Source organism: Glossina fuscipes, unplaced genomic scaffold (genome assembly GCF_014805625.2).
Source record: "Glossina fuscipes isolate IAEA_lab_2018 unplaced genomic scaffold, Yale_Gfus_2 60803, whole genome shotgun sequence".
Lineage (NCBI taxonomy): Eukaryota > Metazoa > Arthropoda > Insecta > Diptera > Glossinidae > Glossina > Glossina fuscipes.
This window is the reverse complement of record NW_024003102.1, coordinates 338,927-362,321: the sequence shown is the minus strand read 5'-3', so window position 1 is coordinate 362,321 and position 23,395 is coordinate 338,927. Positions and strand designations below refer to the sequence as shown.

The 23,395-nt window shown below is 33.0% G+C and overlaps 1 protein-coding gene across 1 annotated transcript in view; it reads left to right on the top strand.

Moving 5' to 3' along the window:
• Positions 1–18,728, top strand: part of LOC119643435 (G-box-binding factor-like) — a 55,067-nt gene extending 36,339 nt beyond the window's left edge. Inside the window, exon 4 of the mRNA XM_038042780.1 lies at positions 18,610–18,728. Within this exon, the coding sequence (XP_037898708.1) occupies positions 18,610–18,728 (119 nt within the window). The remainder of the gene's footprint in view (positions 1–18,609) is intronic.
• Positions 18,729–23,395: the final 4,667 nt, after the last annotated feature.

Below are 23,395 nucleotides of genomic sequence, written 5' to 3'. Positions count from 1 at the left end.
AGAATGTGGAACTTAGCGACTGTCTGATATGCAGAGCGAATATCATACCCGCTTGTTTGCTTATTTGCCCTTTCGGTCATTGCAATTGGTATTGACCAATGACAAAATAATATGGACAAAGGCTCGTCATAGCCTAACAAAGTGCACTACTGATCCTCCAACTTCTGCAAATAGCATTAAAGTGCCCTTGAAACTCGTTAAAAAGCTATTATTGCCAAAAAAGACCAAAAGATTTCAATTCGCACTTAACTGTAGATGTGTTGGGAAAGGAGTAAGAATTCTCTTAAGCATCTCTCAAAAATCTAGATTCAAACCATCGTGGTTTTAAGAGTTAACTCCTGAGATTTCGCTCTCAGCACACAAAAAAAAATATACGCCACATATCATCTTCAGAAAATTAATTGCAGGGAAAACTCCTAGGTTAATCATGACCTATACAAAAGTGCTTCAACTCTTCCAACTAACGCTAGAGATATTTTTTAAAGCACAAGAATTGTTCGCAAAACCACGTTAGAAATGCTTATCATTATGTATCCGTAAGCCCTTTAATTCTAACTGGAACACAATTAACCAAGGAAGGAATACCGTTGCAACTTAAAGAGGCAAATATTAAAAATTTTTTTAGTTACGGAAACTTAGGAGGTGTGCGAGCAAACCTAGCAACAGAATCCTCGGCTTCGGCACAGTAAATTACATCAAAATTAAAAAGATTGCCTTTCAAATATTTATTACGAAAAAAAGAAAAATTTTTTAAAAAATTGAGAAAAAAAATCGTCCGTCTGTACGTTCATCAGTGTGTCCATTCATCCGCCTGTCCGTATATCTGTCTTACTTTATTGAGTTCAACGTATAGTCCCCAATAAGGCTATATAAAGCTTTATTTTGAAAAGTCGTTAGATGGACAACCCTGAAGTGGTGTAGTGTATTTGATAGTGGACTGTAGTCCACTATAAGGGATTTTCTACTTTAGTCCTAGAATTTATTTCCTCCATCTAAAAATATTATAATAATAATAATATAGTAAAACATTAGGGATTTAAAGTGTCAACGCTTGGATTTTACAGGCTTGGATGCAAAAAGCTTTCCATCTGCATATGCCTTTCTACCATCATACTTTCAGTTTAAAAATTTGAACAGTTTCTTTAAAAATTGTATGGTGCGCTATGATTCCTTCGCAAGGTTTACAATAAAAATACCGACATTTTATATATATCTACTTCTTCCAAAGGACTGTGTGGTAGTTTTTTGATAGCTGCACAAACCGCAATAGGAAATTAGCATTGTTTTTGTTACATTATATTCTTACATTTACAGAAATATGTTGTATTAAAAAACCAGAAACTGGAATTTTGAAATTGAGGTTTACAAAGTCAATTATGGGAGTGCTGGAAAACCGAGCGACTCCACTCTTAGACCAAACTCGTACACGGGCCTGACAAAAATGTGGGCTACCGTTTTTCGGGAATACCCGCAACGGATCGTAAGTTAATGACAAAAATAAGAGGAAATTTTGTTTACTTTCTCTCAGTTTATTGATTTTTTATTGTTGAGTGTGTTCTTGAGCTGAGTTTTTAGTTGACTACAAACACATATATATATGTTTCTTCTCATGAAAAAATCGTTTAAAAAATTTCTCGATCATTGTGTTTCATAAGATATTTTATAAAGTTCAAAAGTAGAAGTTATCATTCTTCTTGCCACGATTGGAGCACTAATGGACTATCCAAGTTTATGACAGACCTGAAAAGTTATTTTACATAACGTCGCATAGTTTTTAGTGTAAATTTCCCGCCAATGATACTTTACTTATCAATACGAACATTCCATACGAACAAAAAGAACCTTCTTTGATACTAAATGAAGCTTTGTAAAATAGTGTATATATTTTCTCTTGTAACTCAATTTCTTCAAGTTGGATAGACAAATATTTTATTACCCCTCGATATGACGTATTAAGATTTTATAGTAAAGTTTTTTTTGTATAAAATAATTCACGAAAAGTACGCAAGATATCTTGCCAGAGAAGAAGCTTTTTTACTTTACTGTGGAGAGTGTTTCATTTAATGATTGCTTAAATCATGTAAAAGGCAATTCCGTAGTTCCATAAAAGCCTTTTATAGACAAAGAACACTATACTTGAGACAAATCTTATTAATTTTGTCAGCGAATGTCCTTGCATCGGAGAATAAATTGTTTTAAATTCTTTTTGTTTCAGAAGACTCCCGCAGTTCACAAGGCAGCATATCCGGTGATGGTAAGTAGTTAAATAAAAAACTTATTTAAGAACACAACCATTGTCATTAAATTTTCGTTAAGATTAGTTTATTCATTTCAAAAATAAAGTCGTACAAATGCAAAAATTAAATACTTTACTTTTTCAATTTTTTAGAGATCTTGATAAGCAAACACCAAATAACATTCTGTTTCTATAAAATTTGAGTCGTGGATTAAAGTAATAGTTTAGAAAGAATAAAGTATACATACTTTTGATCAGACTCGAAGTCAAATTTATCATGCTCGCCTGCTCTCTATTGTCACAACACTCATTACAGCAAGAGAGAAAACTAAAGTGTGGCATATATATTCTTAACCATCTTCAAAAGATCCTATTTGGAAAAAGGCGTAGTCTGCCAGAAAGTATGGATAGGAATAAAAAATCTAGAAAAAATAAAACATGCATGTTCCAGGTAAAGCGAGTTATAGTATTTGCTACACTAAATTGTTAACAACCATTATGTAATATCTATAGAATTCTACATTTAGGATTTTTAAGGATAAAATGAAAAACTCGTAAAGTTGCCAACTTTTATAAGTCTAATGTTTAACAACGGCACTGATAAAACTCATAAGCCTGCTTATAAATCTAGGAGAGCCCGCAAGTATACGGCGTCTTTTTTATACCGTCCACCACAGGTATATTACTTTCGTGCGGACAAGTCCAATATCCAGAAGCCAAATTAAAGAACATTGATCTTTTATTACACCATTTAAATCTAAACTATATTCCCCTTTTTTTCTGAATTCTCCCTACGTATTTTTGTATCCAACTTGAAAGTCGCTATTTCCAATTTATTGTAAAGTAAATCTGTCATTCATGACTTTACTTTATTTATTGAGCTGTTTTCGAAATGAATTTCGTACTGCTGAATTGTGATTTTTACAAATTATTTACAGGATGCGATCTATTGACAAATTATGCACGACACAAGCAAAACGTAATGAAAGTGTTTTTATTTTTCACTTTTTTTCAATTTGTTTTGGCGAACAACAACAATCGTTTTTTGACGGACTCGATAGGGTCAATATAACACTGCCAAGGTGGACACCACACTGTTAAAACATATTCGATGATTGATATGACAAGACTAATGGATGTGCCTTGGTGCGGGCACAAACTTCGTCTTATTGACTACGTGCTCAATATGTAGACTAACGGGTAACCAGTAATCAAACATAATATCAACATCAGAAAAAGAGGATGAATTGTACGAACGGATCTGATGAATGCAATAGAAAGTAAGCAGAGATGTACCTCTGCTCAATCTTATTTTTTTGCGTTTACTCTGATTAAATGACATAAAGTTTAAATCGCATCATTCACAAAATACATTGTATAGGATTGAAATCGAATTGTAAGGCAACATAAATGCTAAAGAGTAAGAGACTAATATGGTTTGCGAGTGGCTTATTTAGAGATAATTATTAACAAGCAGCTATTTTCCATTATATTTATTTTTCAACATCCAGTCCTCTTTTCACTTTCTCTTTGCAAACATAGCGATTTACTAGATTGGGTTTGAGTAAGTCTTTTGTTTATAAAGGTTTTGAAACAAGTCATTGGCACCATATTTCGTTCTGACGTTTTTATTGATCCTCCCACTTTTTTTTAACCATCTTACCAGCCAGAACTCCACTCCAATTTTTCAAGAGTTTTTGTTGACCTCTCTCTTAATCGCTAGCTAAATAAGATTTCTTTGTTTTACGACACCGGCAGGTGAAACTTAAAAAAGCTTCATTTGCTTTTATTGTTTTGAAACATTAGGAACGTCAGATTTATCTTATCAAATGTGGACAGAATAAAAGGCTTTGGATTGCAGTTTATGATATGAAACAAAATATTTAATCGTAGGTACGCGGTATTTAGTGGTAGGCTCTACCAGTTTATAGTATTTGAACTTCTTAATAAATAAGTTATACCTAATGCACGAAGAATGAGATTACATGAAAACAAGTGCTTTAAAAAAAATATGTCTGAATACTTTCATCATTGCTCTTTACTTTCATAAAAGTTGTAACGATTATTGTAAGGGCAATGAGATATAAAACGAATGGTTTTGAAGTTAAACATGTTTAATTTTTTCGGAGCTCATTTAGATACTTAGTCTTTGAATTGGTCTTTGAAGTAGTATAAAATATTAACCTAATTTTAATATTACTGCAGATATGAAGTTTTCAATGACCCAATGACGCTTTATTTTTGAAGCCAAATATATGGACTTTATGGCAGCGCTTCAATGAATTGTTTTGGTTGCTTAAATATTGTAACAGCAGCTAGGAAGGATTAAGATTATCTAGAAACGATTGATCCATTTGTACACTAAAATTTGTTTGGGTCCGCGATAGAGTTTTTTACGCCCATTATCTTTAACCTATTATAATGAATGTGACGCAATCTAAATGCAATGAGTAAAAAGTCAAAAAAAAACAAAGAACAAATTTCGGCTATATGGCTGATTTCTTTTATTTTTGTACGGGTAATATGAGATCACCTATAGAATGATACATTACTCAATTAACTTTTCGTAAGATCACTAAAAAACAACAACTTATAGACAAAATTCGACTTTACTTATTAAAACGATTTCCTACAAGAGCAACACATTTCATCCAAATTTTTTCTAACATTTCCACGCCTTTTTTATAAAATGATTTCTCCAGCCTTTCAATGTACGCATCACTTCTTTGGTGGATGTAGAATCAATTCGAAATGCCATTTTTATGGTCAACATGGGACACGATGCATTCTTTTGACGAAATAGCGTTTCGCAAGACTGGCCCCTGACACCCCCGGGGATAACATAAAAAGTTAGCTTGCTGCAAAAGTCCCATCCATCAATTTGTTGTCTGTTAGCACTTTCAAATTACCTCCATCTCAACAAGGAGCTATCCTGTCTTTTAAGCTGTTTGTTCTGACTGAAAACGTGGAAGTTTTGTTAAATGAACCATTCTGGCCGGTTGGATCCTTAATAAAGCAATTCATTCCTAACGATTGTCCCTATAACACTAATCCGGTACTTCTTCTATTCTCAAAAGACTAAATGTTTCTTCACGCCCAGTCGGTTTCATTTACCAAAATGGTAGGGGCGTAAACTTAAAAATTCGCTCTACATTCCTAAATTCACTGAGCACGAAGTTTTCCTGTTTGAGCTTCATTGAAACTTGATTAAGGCCTTCGTCGGAGTTTTTCACAATTCTTTTCAGGTTTTCAAAAAGGATTGATTGGATGACACAGATAGTGGCGTTTTAATTGCCATATCTGCTGCAGTCCCGTCCTATTCAATTGAATTTCCTACTCCTCCTCACGTTAAATTTATTACCATTCGGACAAAAATTTCTAGTAAATAATTATATTTAAGTTGCTCTTTTATCCCCCAGAGTATAGATATCTCTGCTTATAAGCCACATGCAATCCTCATTTGTGACGTGGCCGAAAAGTCTAAATCTACTGATATAGTTATAACGTTGCGGGATTTCAATTTGCCACAAGTAACATGGTGTTATGGTGATAATTCTGGTTGTATGGTAACCACTTTAACATCTGATAGAGCTTTGTGTTTTTTAATGAATTATTTGATCGTAATTTACTTCAATAGGGCTATGCCAAATCTCTACTATATCAAATCTTCTGCCTGAATACTTCTGACGAAATTTTTCAATTGCTAATTCCGATTTAATTGTAAACTATTCGTATTCAATATCTAACACGAATTTGATTCCTGACTTGGTAATTTCAGAAAATGGTGTTTTAGATGGTTTATGGTCTCTAAAGTATAGTTCTGAGCCTGGTTCTGATGGGATTCCTTCATCTATACTTAAATCATGCTCTAACGAAATATATGATGTTATTTCAAATATTTGTAATCAGTGCTTGAAATCAGGTGTTTTCTCTTTGTGTTGGAAGAGCAGTTTCCTTATTCCGCTTCACAAATGTGGAAACAGACATCGTGTTGAAAACTATAGATTTGGGTGTCTTGCCTAAATTGTTTGAGGGAAATCTTACTCAGCATTTAACTTTTACTATCAAATCTTATATTTCTCATTTCTAGCAAGGCTTTCGGAAAGAAGGATCTACTATTACGAACCCCTGAGAGTTTACTTGTTGTGTTTTCAAGGCTTTTTCTAGGGGCTCTCGTACCGATTTTAGTAACGCATTTGTCGTAGTTAACTTACTGATTCTCTATTCCTCTAGCTTTCCTTCCTACTTAGTAAAATGGATAAACTCCTATCTGCATAACAGATCTTTCAGAATTCTGTTCAACTTCATCACCTCGAAAGAATTTCCCGTGACGTGTGGCGTCCCTTAAAGCAGCCACGTAGGACCTGTTTTATTTAATTTATACATTAATGATCACCCGTTGCTGACTAAATCCAGCCAAATGTTAATGTACACTGACGATGTTAAACTGTTTCCTCCCTTTTCCTTGGAATCGCAGTCGTATCAGCTTCAAATTGACTTAAATAATTTGATTACATGGTGATCGTTAAATTTTATAAAGTTAAATCCAAAAAAATGTAAAAAATTTTCTTTCTCAAGGAGTCATTCAATATTGAGTATTTCATTGGTCACACAAGTTGCAGATTGTTGATTCGTTTATCGATTTAGGGGTTCTATTCGACCGAAGATTAAATATTAATTTGCACAATGAGCTCTCTTTAAGTAAAGCTAGTATCAGGTTTCGTTAAGAGGGCAGCCTAAAGAGCTTAAGGATCCTTACTTTACAAAATGGCTACACATGTGCTTAATTAGACCAATACTTGAGTCAGACTTTGTTGTGTGGTGTCCTTCCTATAGGTGTTATTTGTTATTTATTTATTTATTTATTCGTTCATTATTTCATACATAAAATTCAACTACAGAAAATTACACTTGAATTCAGTATTTGTTAATAAGAAATCTTATACTGATTGGTTTAAAACTAGTATACAATAAGCAGGAAGAAAAAAAAAAGAAGAAGAAGAAGCAAGTAAGTTTAAAAATCAATTAAAAAGTTAAAAAGGTATGCAGATTCAATTGAATCAGTCCAAAAGCAACTCTTGCTGTTCACCCTTATCAAGTTGGGTAGGGATCCTCTTGCCTTCTTATGTGTATAGGTTGCTTCTGTTATCCTTACCATCATTTCAGAAACGTAGATTTATTCATAGTGTTTCCTTCTAAGTTAGTTAATGATACTATCAGTTCGCTCACATTACTTGATGAGATAAACTTTCACGTCCCTAATCACTTCTCTAGGCACTTTATCTTCATTAAACTTAGTCAATGTAAATATAATTATGAGCTGTTTAATCTGTTCAGACTTATTTGCAAAGACCTAAATGACGTCTATCACTTAATCTCAATATCATACTATTTGAATTCCTTCAAAACAACTAAGCTTAATACGTGCGATTTGCCTATGTAGTATTTAAATTAATTTGCGTTCTTAACATCGTACTATGATTCGAAAATTAACTGGTGTTGTTTACTATTATCGGTTGCCTTGTTTGCAAGGGTTAAGCGTTTGCTTGCAACTTTTATCCGTACCGGTTGGAATGCGCCTCTGTGCTAATTGTGCATATGCTTTTTGCTCTTCAGTTGTTCTTTCTCATTTATTTATACATGAGTAATAATTTTTTTGTTTTTTTTTTTGCTTCTCCATATGGACTCTTTACTAGTTCTTGATAATAATTAGAGTCAATTGAATTCGGCTGTTAATTTATTTTACCTGGGTTTCATCTGTGAGTAAATAAAAAAATAAAAGCAAAACAAAATTCCCTTCAATCCTAAAGACGGACGGAAATACTCATACCAAACAACGAGCGCCATAACCTTCCCAAGCAACTTTTGCATTTTGAACGACTTTTACCGGTGGCTGGCCACTCCGCCGACTGTCAATTTGACTTGGAGTGTAGCGTTGAATTCCTGTTTCATTCAGCTTAGGAGGGTTTTGCAAATCATGAAATCGGGCATTTAATTTTTGCAATTTTGTCATAGGTTTAATAAAATAAGGCAAACGTAATTGAATATTACTAACATACTTTACAACACAATATATGAGCAGATAGACACTCTTTAATGAACGGAGAAAATGGGGTCTGCAGGAAGCACCAGAGGAGATGAAGTTTCAAGTCTGAGAAGAAAAAAAATTTTTGGTTTGCTTGATCCAATTAAAAAAGCAGCGGATTTTCCTATGAAGAGCTTTACTACAATATGTGCAGGTCAACAATGCCGCAACGCCAACAAAGCGTTTATATATTGACAGAAATGAACATGCCTTAAAAAGCCGTTTTCATAAAAAGTGAAAGTAGCAATGTTCTGTTTAACCATAAGCTAAGGTGTATGGGTTTTGTTTTATAACACTCAAATTGTGGAAGAAGATGAAATATATTTCTCTGAAATCAGACCTGTTCTTAACATTCATATTCATGTCTACAGAAATTTATATTATTTTTGCTGTTTTTTCACCCGCCTATTTTCTATTCAGTTAATGTGTGCTTTTGTATTTCTACACCTTAAAGTGATAGCAGATATTTCGAAAATTCACTTTATGGCCCAATTCAATAAACTATTAAGTGTATGCCGAAAGAGTATTCGTATTCAACTGGGTTCTCGACTGGTGCATTGCTGCAATGCCTGGCGTGCTTACTAATCAATCATTTGTCTTTCATTCTCGCTTTCTCTCTCTCTCTTTTCATATGTTGATCACAAAAATATATAGGATTTCGATTTCATTTTGAGACCGTCAAATTAACCTTTCTTTTCAAGTTTCACTATTTAAGCATTCATTAATCTGTCTATTTACGTCTTCATAAATGCAAAGTCTAAGTATAGCAAGTCTAAGTATAGTACGCGCATTCAGTTTTTCTTCGGTTTTCCATTTATTATTGAGATTTGAAGTTCGCGAACACTGACTTGGTAAACGCAATTCTTACCTAGTCGGCTATTCATTTTGCGCGTGGAATAGCTTTTTATAGAAAAAAGCACGAAGAGTTTACTCTTTATGTCAACAATCAATTAGAATCTAGCATCCTTCTTACGATATCCTCACAAACTTAGTAGGTGGTAATTCTTCCTTCTTATGAATAATTATTTCTCTTCTTTGAATCCCAAAAATTATAGAGTATTTTGTTTTAAAAACTTTTAGTGTTTTTCTTACAACGAAACAAGAAATTTGTTTTTACCGAAAAATATACAAATACTAACTTATCTCAGAACAATTAGATAGTGAAGAGAAGAGCATAATCAAGTTGATTCAACCGGCTCGCAATCATTCAATTTCCTTACATTTTATGCATTTCGTTACTCCAGCTTTGCTTGAATTTAGAAAATAAAGCGTTTCGTTTAATATATGTATCGTGCCAAAAGCAATAATTTTGCATATGCATGTGTATTTACAAGTCAAAACAATGCACCTATAAGTATTTCATTAGTGATTTTCAAATGCCTCACCGGGATTTCAAGTTCTACCGCTTACATGCAGGAATGCTTGCGTTTTTTTTTTAATATCCGCATTAATCTGGAAGCTTCATCGAACATTCTTTTGTCATCGCTATGTTATTACTGTTGATTTCAAACCAACTAATGAAATGCCTATATATATACATTCCCTTTCGTATAAGTGTACATAATTGTGTGAAAGGCATTTTTAACAGCAAATCAGTAAAAAGCATACACGAAAAGTTCGTGTGTACTCTCCAAGCAAACCACACAAAAAAAAATCAACACTTACAATAACGGCATACACCCTAAATGTTTTTCCGGTAACAAATTTCATTAGAATATCAATTATTCCTTTTTGCGTTACTTTTCGGGAGTCGTCGTGCCGAAAGAGGCTTATTCCAGCAATACAATTTGGAACTTGTTACAATTTCTTGTACTCAACTTAAGTGAATCCTTTTTCACTTATGTATGAGCAAACACCTTAAAGCGAATTAACGAATAACCACTCTGTTTAAAGAAAAACTTGTTTCTTACATTTTCTTCTGTTACAATGTAATCGATTTATTCAAACATATAGAAGCGAGATTCTGTGAAAATCTCAACTTAAGCATAAAAAGAATCTTAGAATAAAGATTCGCAATTTAATGATTTAAACCATATCACACATATAGATCTCTTGGGCGTCTTCCTCTTTCGTCTTGATGGATTGTCATGAAAAAAAAAATGTTATTATATATCTAGCTTGCCTTTTTTTATAAAAGCAAAAGACTCCTCTTTAATTATTGGTTCTTATATTAGGTAGTACTTGTTCTATGTCCGACGACGAGGGTAAAACCATATCTCCCAGAAAGTTTTTAGGCGCAGCTATACATGCATATGTATACTTATTTGAACTTGAACCAAAAGCATTAAAAATATGCTTAAAATTAACTTAAATTGAATTAATGATTGCGTAACAAAAAATAAATAATAAATTCCAAACAAAAATTGTATTTTTTGAGATTATGGTAGAAATAAAAGCATTAAAACCTTCTCAAGAACACGTCTAATACTAAATATTCTGGACAAATATGGATCATTTGTTATTGACTTATCGACAGATAAACAGACATATAATTGGACAAAGTCAAGAAGAAGAGCGTTTGTAGAAGCCTAAAGGCTTGGTCCTAGCATATTTTACTGGGTAATAGGTTATTCTATTCAGATTAAATTTATTTTACATTTATTGAAGTGTATTTTTAAATTGAAATTGCCGTTGCAAATTTCTATTTTTCATTTGTTTATTCAATGGTTTCTTCTGCTAAGAGTGAGTCTGTAAAAATTTAAAAAAAGAGCCATTAACTGCAGAAAAGTAGATACAATAGCAAGGATAGATGCTATTATTAGTGGTTTCCAATGAGGAAAACAACGTGTTTAATAGTGGAGTATGATGTTGAAAGTTTCTGCTGTTATTATTATTATTAGCTGAATATTTTAAAAGAGACAAGTGACGGTAACAGCAAAAGTAGCAGTTATTACTATAACGAAGAGTTGCTATGTGCTGTTTAGCTTAACTACTGATTGTGTGCTCTACATAATGTAGAATATAAAATGGCAGTCACGTGTATCAAACAAACACACAAAATACCACTGTGCTGTGATCTTTTACCGCTATTAGAGCATTCGTATCTCTATAAAGAAAAACTAGATCCTTACGTGGACGTAAAATTGTTATAGCGCATAATGTATATTACATTCACCTTTTATGAAAATATGAAGATTTTGTTCAAGATGGTTTTCAATATATCTACGTTTGTTGTAGATATTGTAAATATTCCATTCAAGAGGACTTTTGTAGGCTTTTATACATATTCCTTTAATAGCGAGGCGAATGGGCCTTTTATAACAAATACCCATTTTTTTATTAACTAAACTCATTTATGATTTTTTCCATATTTATATTCTAAAGTTTGACAATAAAGCTTGAATCAAAATAAACAGAAGAAAAATGGTTATATTATCATCATTTTCATAAAACAATCTTTCATAAAAAAAATCTGATGAACAGTGTTCAAAGCAATAAAAAGAAGAAGTTATCAAGAAATTCATTTCCGGAATTTCCGAAAGAGTCCGACTCCATGTTTACTAATGATACCTAATTCAGCCGATGAAAGAAGTCTAACAAAAAATTTTTCCTGTTCGTTATTAAACATATCCGGAAACAAGTAAGAACAGAAGAATAATTCCCCGTAAGACGTTTGTATTAGCCTACGCATAAATCACCCACAAGGTTATCCATTATTATGTGATTATAACATAGACATAGACGCCAAACTAAGTCCCCCAACCCCACCAAATTAAATCCTTTACACAACCAACATTTCATCGCAGTGTTTACATGTACAAGCGTCCGAATATATGGATGTGTCAGAACGCACAAAGACAATATGTCTGACTCGACCTACATTGACGGTAATGCTACGGTGCCTAATACGCATTTCTGAATGGAACGAACGAAAGCACGAATTTAATATGATTCCGGCTTTCGGTAGGAGGTTTGAAAGCCGGGCTATATGTTTAACATTGATGATGAACGTGTTATTAAAATTTATGAGCTTTATAAAAAATTTATAAATTTCACAGTCCTTGAGGATATGTTCACATTATGCTTTTAGATGGTAGATATAAGTGATGAGGATATCAGTCCACAGTTAAGTAATTGTTATATCGAACAGTGTTAATATATACGCTAGTCTGCTTAAGATTAGTACATCGTTACAATATTCTGTTACCGCGTACACCTCTAACTTCACTTCAGATAGTGTACTTAAATATTATCTGATGAGCATTATGTGCCAACTTGATAAATTTGGCGAAGGGGCTATATAGTATAATAGAGTTTAAACTTTCATCGCTTTGAAGAACAAGCGCGCCATTTTAACAAATATACAAAAATATTATTTGAATGGGTAAATCAAATTTCACATTAGAATCGCTCCTAAAAGTTTTAAGCGCCGTAGCGAGAAGGTACAACAGTAACAAACGATTTCTAAATTTCCTGCGTGATGGGTTACTTTGTATTCTCATTGGTATTCATGTGATTGGCTAAAATACAGCCAAAATATTATTTCGTAGACTAGTTTTAAGGAGATTAATGGTGTAGTTGCACAATCTTTGATAGCAGGAAAGCATGTAAAAACGTAGAATGTAGGCGCTAAAGAATTCAAATGAATGCATTAGCATGTGGACATCAACATATCAACAAGAGAAAATATTAACAAAGAATGATTGTGACATCTTAGAGGAAAAATGTATATACAATAATAATATGTCCTTCAAATAATTTGCTTAGATCTACGTTAAGATACTCTTCTCAGCAGTGACAACATAAGTTCCAAAACTACTTAAATCAACTAGGAAGGCAGCACATATTAAATTTTAGGGTAATATACGTTATAAGTGATTATGCATTGTGAGGCAACTAGTTTTTCATTTTCGTTACCGAAGAATTTCTTAACTAGTACTTTGCGTCCCGTCAATAGGAATCAGTGATACTCCCAGTTTTTACATATGATCCGTAAAGGTAAATAAAGTTTATAAATTGTACGACATTGCACTAATCTAGTGGGCTTATGCTATGTTGGCGCCCTTACCGGCACATTGAAATCTTTGTCGCTTAATAAAAGCGGACATACTATTTTTCTTCGACAAATTTCTTAGGAGCGTAAGTATTAGTGTCAATTTCCGTTTCGTTAGGGACGGTAATTGCGTTAAAGTTAAACTATCTTCATATGAAGGAGGATTACATTTGGATCCAATGCTAGATTACTTAACAGAAACAATAGAAATTTCTTTCGCAATAATTGAACCATCTCTAGGCAACAACAGTAGCTAGGGGCCCAAACATACCTAGCGTATTCTAAACTTAGTCGTATTAGTGCTATGTACATCCCGTGGTTACACAAATGGATCGTCATATTCCTTAAAATATCGTTTTATAAAACCTAACGCAGCTTTTGCTTTGCTAACAATGGATTGAATATGCAGGCTAAACATCAAACAGTATGCCTAGAATATTGATTGATGAGACGATCACAAGCATTTGATCATAAGCGAAAGATGAACTTTTTATAGCATTTCTAATGAAGTAAAAACATTTATTATATAAAGAAAATCCGTCTTAAAAATATCAAACCGTTTTAAATTATTGGACGAATGAAAAGGTTTCATATCGTTACCATGCATGAGCATGTGACAACTACAAATAGCATTAGGATGGTCAGCCATTGACAGAATATCGTGTACAGTGCACCGTGTATTATTGTTTGTAACCAAATGAAACTTTTACTAAGCATTGTTACTAATAATAGTTAATACAATTGCGACAAAAAATGGGCATGATAGGTCAAAAGTCATGATATAGTGAGTTTTCAATAAGCTGATTTAGAAACCATCTAGCAAATCTCGTTCAGGAAACATTTGCAATTCTTAATTGTTATATCCTACCCCACCGGCTGTGTTCACCAGACACTGCCCTTTCGGGTTATCAGTTATTCGGATCAATGGCACCTGATCTGTATAAGCGACGCTTTACATCATTTGAAGATACCAAAAATTAGGTAGATTCGTGAATAAACTTAACAGATAAAGAGTTCTTTCGACGCGGTATCCGAATGCTGCTAGAAAGATGAAAAATAGTAATGGCTTGTGATGGACACTACTTTGAATAAAACGTAATGTACCGTTCTTTCGCAACAAATCTCTAATTTTTGGTAAAAAGGGGGGAAATTTGTTTGCAGTCCTACTATTATTTGAACAGATGCATAGCACAGCGAATCTATAATTATTCTACAAATTTAACAAACAAATTGGATGTTCCATGCTGATCAGACGCGTTGAAATTGCTATATTGCATTTTTGCGGATAAGATCGCTGTTTTCCTTTTGGAACCGAAACATTTATAAAACTATTTAAGACTCCTTCTAAAGTTTAGTTATTTGTGGCTGTCTACGCTCATAGGGATCTAACAAAAAATACTATTAAGCTTTTTTGCAAAACATTTGATGCTCCATTCAATGCTTAAATGGTATAAATGCTAATCCAACTCAACCGATAATTGTTTCCGGATGTTGCAGTTCGTTTTCCATTTCGAAGCGTATTTAGGAGAGCCTACGACCCTGTAAGAATACTACTTAAGCCCTCGACGGTAATACCATTGACCGAATGAAAAATATCTTCTGAATTTGCAAAAGCTGCCGATTTTGCTATTTCCAATCCATTAGCAAATACAAGATCCAGAAAATTATGATAGGAGTTGCATGTCATTTTAAATTAGTTAAGAAGCTAGTTAAGAAGCGAAAACCAAACATTCCATTTAAATCTACTCTGCTAAAGTACAAAGATAGATCATGGCTAGCCTTTTTGCTAGAACTTCATGCTATTTTCGGAATATGAAACTCCCCCGGTACGATAATCACGCCAATTTGTTTAAGATTTGTTGACGTTCCTTGTGCAAGACCAGTAGGTAAACCGGACAATCAGAAGAGGGCAATAACATTTTAAAAGATGCTATCTTCCTACCTTGAGCTACTTTCAACGTAAAGATACTTTATCGGATTTAAGATTAGAAATTTTCTCTAATCTTTCTAATCTCTGTGCATGGACCAAACCTTGAGATAAAAACTTTTTTTCCGTGGCACAGAAAATAGCTCACGTCCAATAATAAGATGAATATATCATAGCGCTAAATGTAGCAAAACAAACCTAATTATTTATGGCTTTTGAAAATGATAAATTATGAGAGGCAAAATGTTAGAAATGACAGATCTATCAGAACCTGTTGAGGCTTCATTCATTGTGTTTTACAGCCGCAGCATAGCTAACCGTACTAGGATTGACCAATTTTTCCACCATCTTCTAATTAGGTTAAGCCATTTACAGCTTTATAACAACCAATGTCTTTCTTCCTGCAATTAGGGCATGGCCAATGTAGCCCTTTTGAAATACCTCCGGTGGCATCAGCTGTGGAATCTGTGATACCTGCGCACCAGTAAAAAACGCGGCTGCAAGAGTTTGATATTTTATCAAGGATGTGGTGTTATTAATTGTTGCTATTATTGTAGTTATTGATACTTTACTCAATCATGATGTCGCATTTATTTGTTGTTGTTTATTTACCCAAACCATTGCCTTTATTTAATTTATTTTTCATTATACTTTTTATCAACCACTATCACCTATTTGTTTGGATGTTTTTATCACCACATTGTGCTAAAATTTTTCAGTAATGTTCAGTTTTCGCTGCTAAATATTAAACATTAGAGAGCACTGGAGCAATGAAGTCAACTTCTTCAACCTGGATGAAATTTGGAAAACGTTTAAAGGATGATGTAAGAATTTATCTTTACGTTTTAGAAAAATTAATATCTTTGGTTTTACTAAACACAAAATAATTTACCGCTATTTAATTGACACAACTTGTATTGAGATTTTCTATCTGAAATAAAAAAATTGTGTATGGATTAGCGAGTAGAAGAAATCTTATTTTTAAAACGGACTGTGTTAAGCAGTTAGCAAGTTTTAGTTGAAAATTTTCACAAAAGCAGCACTTCTTTGTTAGCATAAAAGCTGCCTCTAACTTTAAAGAGCTTACTAAATAAAATGATTATCCAAAAAGAATTCTACCCTTGAAAGTTGGAGCTCTTCCCGAAGTGCTCTGACGGTGTTACCTGTGGAAAAGAGCACTGTATTAATAGATGTCTTTGAAAATTATTTAGGTTCTTTCAAAGAAGATTTTCCTGTTAGTTATGAATGCGCTTATATTGAATCCGTCTATATAAAATTGCTTGTCTTTTCTGCTGCAGTTTCGTAACAGATAAACTGTAAAACGTGCTTTTCCTTCGTTGGTAGATGCTCTAAGAAAGGTACTTCTAGGACCTTGGAGAAAAAACAAGAAGGAAAAATACCTCAACCTGATACCTCCTGATAATAATTTACAGAGAACTGTACTAGAAATTTTTGATAAGTTAATTTAAACATTGCTTTTGGTCGCAAATTGGAAATTTTAATTCAGTTTAAATCAAACAGCGGGATTTTTCAAAACTGCTCATATACTACACCAACTACGAACATATAGATTAAATTATTTTAAATTAAATAATTTTTTATTTTATCAAAATTACATTGGATAACTTCTGAACCGGAAACACCTCTAAGTTAAAAATATCCAAAGAGAAGGCGTTCTTGTTATATTTTAACATTTTTCCTTTTTTTTTTTTAAGTTTCGCATGTGTAGCCGAGTAAACAAAGGATCGCGACTAACGACTCAATTGTCACGAGTTCAAATTTCAAGTGCGGTAGAGTTTTCAATACAAGCGAGCATTTCATCTAAATTATCCGGCAGCTTTTAAATCCATACTCTGTAAGTTTATTGACAAAACATGTGGACAATAACATATGAATACATTTTTTCAAGTTCTTAAATACAGGGTAACTAAAGAATGGTTTAAAAAGCTAAAAAAAGGTTTTTTATAGTCTTCCGCAATAATTTTTCCACTTAAAAGCTCATTTTTGTGACCCGGACACGTCGACCTTACAAATTTATTGAGGAATTTGTTATTTGCTAGTAATCAATAAAATAAAGGTAAGAATTATTCTTCGATTTGATTGCAAAGAACATGACTAAGCGGTTCAAAGTTACAATATGTCATATTGATGTTCCTATAGTTAAAGTGCAGCAATGTTAAGTGGAAACCTAGACATAAATTTGAAAACCCTAGTTTTCAGCTATGAGTACCAAAACGAATTTTGTCACTGTCAACCAAAAATATGTCATTGTAAATACGTCGGTGTAGTTGCATTAATAAAATACTAAATTCAACGAATCGCGATCCGATAAAATAAAAAGTTAACTTAAAAGAGACAGTTTCAAACTAAACATTAAACAACGGTTTTGAAAAATGGAAAACTATTCTTTGTAACGTATTCACTTTCTGATATTTTTTTTAAACAAATACTATTTAGTGTATAGCGGCCAATTATATTATAAATAAGATCCATCTATTCTGCGTTGTTAATGTTGCGATCCTTGAGAAAAGACTAGAAAATAGGTCCTTGGTCTAATTTCCCGGATGAATGTCTACCCTCAATGTCTTTAAGCCCAACGATTCAACTTGAAAAAGCTCAAAGAAAAAATGGAAAGTTTAAAGTGTTGTTTTCATAAATTTGTAATTTACTTAATATATTTATTCGAAACTCGTCAGAGCCGTCTATTACCTTCAGTTTGAGCAACTGATATTATTCTGCGTATATAGGCCGAATTTTCATTCCGATCATAATTAATTTTTCTTTTCGGGTAACCAAGCGTATTATGTATAAATGAAAATACTTGAGTCAACATTAGCGAATCAAAAGCAATAGCATTTTCAGATGGGCAATAAAAACAATAGTTTGCCCACTTTAATTTGGTTAATGTAAGAAAATAGAGAGATTAAATTAATAGACGCAAGATAGCAAAATAAGTGAATAAGTTCTTTAGTGTAAGAGAACAAAACGGAGGTATTTCAGCGAGGTTCGAACACATTATTCATCTTCATTTAATTTATTTATTTATTGTGTAAGTAACCCACAGGCCTATTACCTAGTTACATAGATACATTTTATTTGCAAAAAGTAACTATAAGAAAAGTGAGTGTAGAAGGCAGCTACATGGCTGTTACTATGTATTCCTATGTATGTATTCCTACCAGCAACAAAATATACGTTATCAGTTTAGTACTAGGTCAATTTTCTTCTGAACGTATTTAAAGAATTGTCGAAGGATTTCAGACTCAGTGGTGAGACATTCCATGTTTAGCAACACGAACAATAAAAATTGTTCGACTGACGAGTTCGAAAACGTGTTATTAATATGAAAAAGTTTGTATTTGATCTAGAAAACCGCAGTCGTTCAATTAAAATTTTGGGACCCAGAAAAGACTTGAATAACGTAGCTAACATGCGTCATGAGGAGGAAATACGCAACGGTATGTTTAACCTGCAGAATCGAGTATAGATTTATATTGTGCAGTTTTCGGAGTGTGAGAAAAACTTTAGCATAGACATTGTCAATGTGTGGACCAAAGTTGAGTTTGCTACCAAGGGTTATCCTAACACATTGAATTGAATATACAAGATCAGTGGAATGCCCGCATATTTTTATAAGGAGATTGAATGACCTAGCATGGGAAGAGTTTAAGAATAAGGCTTTAGTCTTTATTTCTACGAATTATTTATATATGTATTTTTATATCAAAAGAGGATTCATCTAATCATGAAACTTAATGGGTTTGGTGACATTCATGAGCGTAATATACGTGATATTTTTGTCATAACTGAAACTTGACTATGTTTCTAAAGTCGCTACAAATGTTTTAGGGTATAATTTGTCTAGAAATGAACGTGTACTATCTAGAGGTGAGAGAGTTACCCTACATGACTCGTCTAAACAGTTTTTCAATTCGTGGGCGGGAGGTCAATGAATCTCTTTTCGTTCAGCTGAGCCTCCACAATAATTAATTTGCTCGTTGGTGTTGTTTATATGCCGAGAGGAGATATGTCCGTTTTCGAAAGAATGCATTGTGACCTGCTTGCCACGTACGCCAGTGTTGTAATAACTGGAGATTTAAATAGCGATTTATTTCATCCGGATAATGCCTTTCACGTACGAGCCCTGTGCTCCAGAAATTGTCTCTATAGCGCGTATAATTGGTTACCGATGCATTTTAATATTCAGCAGCAATCCATATTGATTAATTTCTTATAATGAGAATTTCACTTATGTACAATATTATGCTGTTGCCCCTGGTGTCTTACATCACGCATTAACCTCATTATCGCTTTCTTTAACTTTAAAAGATCTAATATTAACGCAATCATTAGTTATTTACGAGGAGGTGATTTTAATGCAACATATTTTCCATGTTGCGTAGACTTTCCAGTACACTGTCTACCCAATATATTGCACACCACGTTTAACTGAGCTTATTCACGCAATATCCCCTAGAGTAGACCTCTCTGAGATATTGTGTATAAACAATATCTTCGGTTCCTTGATGCTATTGAATGGCGATTCTATTGTAAGTTGGGTAATAGGGTGAAGTATACAATAAGAAAGGAAAGGAATGAAGCATATGCTAACTTCCTCAGAAATGCTAACTCTGAGCAAATGTGGCACATGCGTCGTTTTAAAAATGTATTAGGTTGTAGTAGTGATGACCCTAATCAGGTAGACGTAAACGCTATTCAAGAGTTTGTTTAGAGATTTCCCTTTCTTATTCTAGAACGTGAATGAAAACATTCTTTATAGTGCTGTTCGAAAAGTAGCGTGTACCTCGGTTGAGGTTCCTGGAGTATCTGTCTAACTTATTAAATTGAGCTTTTCGTACATATCTAACCATCCACTACAGATCGTGAATGCGGTGCTAATTACCTTCAAATTTGCCGAGGAGTGAAAAATAGATCGAATAAGACTGATTTCTAAAAGGGGCTCGTATTTTGCACATAATAATCTTTGACCGATTAGCATCCTACCCACCTTCTTCAGTTACAAAGCGCATCAAGAAGGAACAACTTCATTCATTCTGGAATAGTGGTAATGCCCTGCATGATACCCGGTTCGGTTTTCGAGTCGAAAATTTTAATCTCCGTCATGGATCCCGCTGTGTATAACATCAATGTTGATAGGAGACGTATTCATTTCGCTCTCGATCTAAGAAAAGTATTTGATAGTGTGCCATACACTTATTAACAAATTGTATGATAGTCTTAACCCTCCTCGAAATGCTCTGCAAGCATATGTGCTCTTACATTTCATATCGTAAACAGTTTAATTCTGTGAATGACTCTAACACTTCCCTAATTGTGGCTATGTCTGGTGCACTCCAAGGTTCCATTTTGGGCCCACTACTATTTACTCTCTTCCTAAATAATCTTGAGGATTTAGTTGGTAACGACTTTTTTGGCCTATGCAGACAAGATCTTGCTGCTTTAAAAAGAGCAAGCAAATAGTTTTTATTCGCTCAAAAACAGTATTAACGAGTCTCTAGCAATTGTTTACTTCTGGATGATAGATAATATGCTTTCTATTAACTCCATTGAGACTAGAATTTTATTCTTTAATTCTACTTATGCTGGTCATTGAATCTCTTTAAGGTTCCATTGGCTTTATAGATTCAATTCATTATCTTAGGATAACCCTTGATAACCTTTGTCCCTAAATTGACAATGTCTCTGCCAAAGGTTTTCTAACGCTCCGCAAACTGCACAATCTAATTCCATACCTGCCTCTGAAGGTTAAACATACCATTGCGCATTTCATTCTCATGACGCATGTTAACTATATTATTGTAGTCTATTCTGGGTGCCCAAGATATACCTTAGATAGGCTTTAAAGTATTGTTAACCGTATAACAAGTTTTATTTACAGCGTCAAGTTTAAAAACCATATCTCTTCCTTCGGACAGGATTTCTTAAAATAGTCCTTTCCCGTTGATTTCTGCTAGAAGACTTACTCTTTACGCAATTTTTTAGATTTCCAAACCTTCTGTGTTTGTGTAAAAATGGAGTATTCTCTCATTTATAATATCTATCAATTTGAATATATATTTTGCAGTGTTATACTTTTGGGCTCGCAGATAGTATCAGAAGTGTACAGGTATTAATTAATTGATTGTCGACTAGAAGACTATTTGTGCAAGGAATTTATATTCTTGTGCCGTCAAACAAGTAATGTTGCTTTTTGAAGACTTAAGAAGTTTTTTTGAAATATATTCTGTGGGTATTTAATGCTTCTATAGATGTATAAACGCAAAAGCGCAGGAAAACAAAATTATTTTTTCGTCGGACAAAAGCATTAGTGTACTCTCCAGTGGGTATAAAAATTGCAAAGACCATTTCCTACTTTGTATATTTTTTTTGGATAGACAGGAAGCACAGTAAGATGATTTTTAGTGATAAGATATAAGAAGAGAAAGAATATACATATGTTAGTGAGTTAATCCCCACAGGAAGTTCTTGTAAAAAGTCAACACATAAGTTAACAGTGATTTGTCAAAAATTGCGTACCCAAGGGAGAATATTTGCATATGTCTTTTTTAAATATATGTCTGTGCCTGAGTGACTTTCCAATTGAACAGCAAAATTTCCCCCATATTCACATTATATTATTACTATCGTAAACGATGATTATTTTCTTTTCGGTATGTAGAGTAGTATAATCTGTCTGCGTAGCCATACATTCATATCTGATGATTATGAGGGTTGTAACATTATTCTAAAAAACACATTTCCCATTTGTTTGTTCCTTTTTGCCACAGATTTAATTTTTTTTTTGATTCTTACAGAATCCTCAGAGCTGCCTGTTAATTTTATTTTTAATTTAATGGGGATATGTCTACCTAAATAGGAACATTTTGCATTTCCGCTTTATCAACATGATAATGGTAGTCATTTGAGAATAATATTATCATTTAACTATTATAAACAGCTTGTCAAAAGAACATGAAACCATTTATATTCCGAAAAAGTGATCAAATATAAATGTAAAAACACCTGTTTCAATTAAAAATGATCAAAATATTTATATCTGGAACTATGAACTCAAATTAAATTAACACACCGAATTTTATATCTATCTGCGTAATGGAGGATATTAACTTCGATTTAGCGTTCAACTCTTTCACTAACGCATACCTCCACTTGTTTTTAATTTGGATTTTTTAGTGTTTTTGTTTGGGGTTCCTGTGTCATTAGAGGATCACAGAAAGAAGTAACTAGAACTACGTTTTAAATAGATAACAAGATCTATCAACACACATTCTGAATTCTAATTATTCATATTCTTTTTAAGTTTTTTTTCTTTTATTACATATTTAATTTACGATCTATCCTAGAAGAAAAGAAATAGGGAATTGTTATTGTACGTTGAGAAATATAATAGAGGGGGGATAATATAATACTACATATGTCATGCTTAAATAAATAAAATGAAAGTATATAAACTTAGAAAATTCATTAAAATAATTTGAGGAACAAAGATAACTTAATTTCTATGTGGAATATCCGGTACATGGTGGCTTTTTAATTCTCTCATCACTTTGGATTCATCTGGGAAAGACAATGTCAAAGTATTTCCGAATTTGCGCATTCTAACGAGATGTTTTCCAAAAAGGCATTAAATTAGATTTTTAACAAATAGAACATCCAGGTCATTATAAATAATTTTGTTGCTAATGGCCGTTAAGAATAAGGCGATAAGTGTTAGATTAAATTATTTAATATTGTATTTATGTTGTACAAAATATGTTAATTAAAAACCATGAGAACTTACGGTATTATTAGATTGAATAATAGAAGAAAGTTAGAAAGTGAAGAATCACAGATATGTGCAACGGTAATTTCCATTTTCTTGTAAAAGTGAACGTATTCTTTTTTCTGTTTAAGCCTACGTACCACCTTTTGATTTCTCCTATCCTAAATTGCAAACCAAAAACCGAACAAACTTGCATAAGGGTATAGTTACTTGTGGTTATGGGAAGGAAATAACTTTTAAGCCAATTAACAAAAACATATAGTTTTGCGGTATTAATTGTTTATCTTGCGGTTAGATGCTTTAGGTGGCTTTTCATTGTTGTTCAATACTCATATGCTCATTTATTATTGAAGGATTTATCAAAAGGAAAT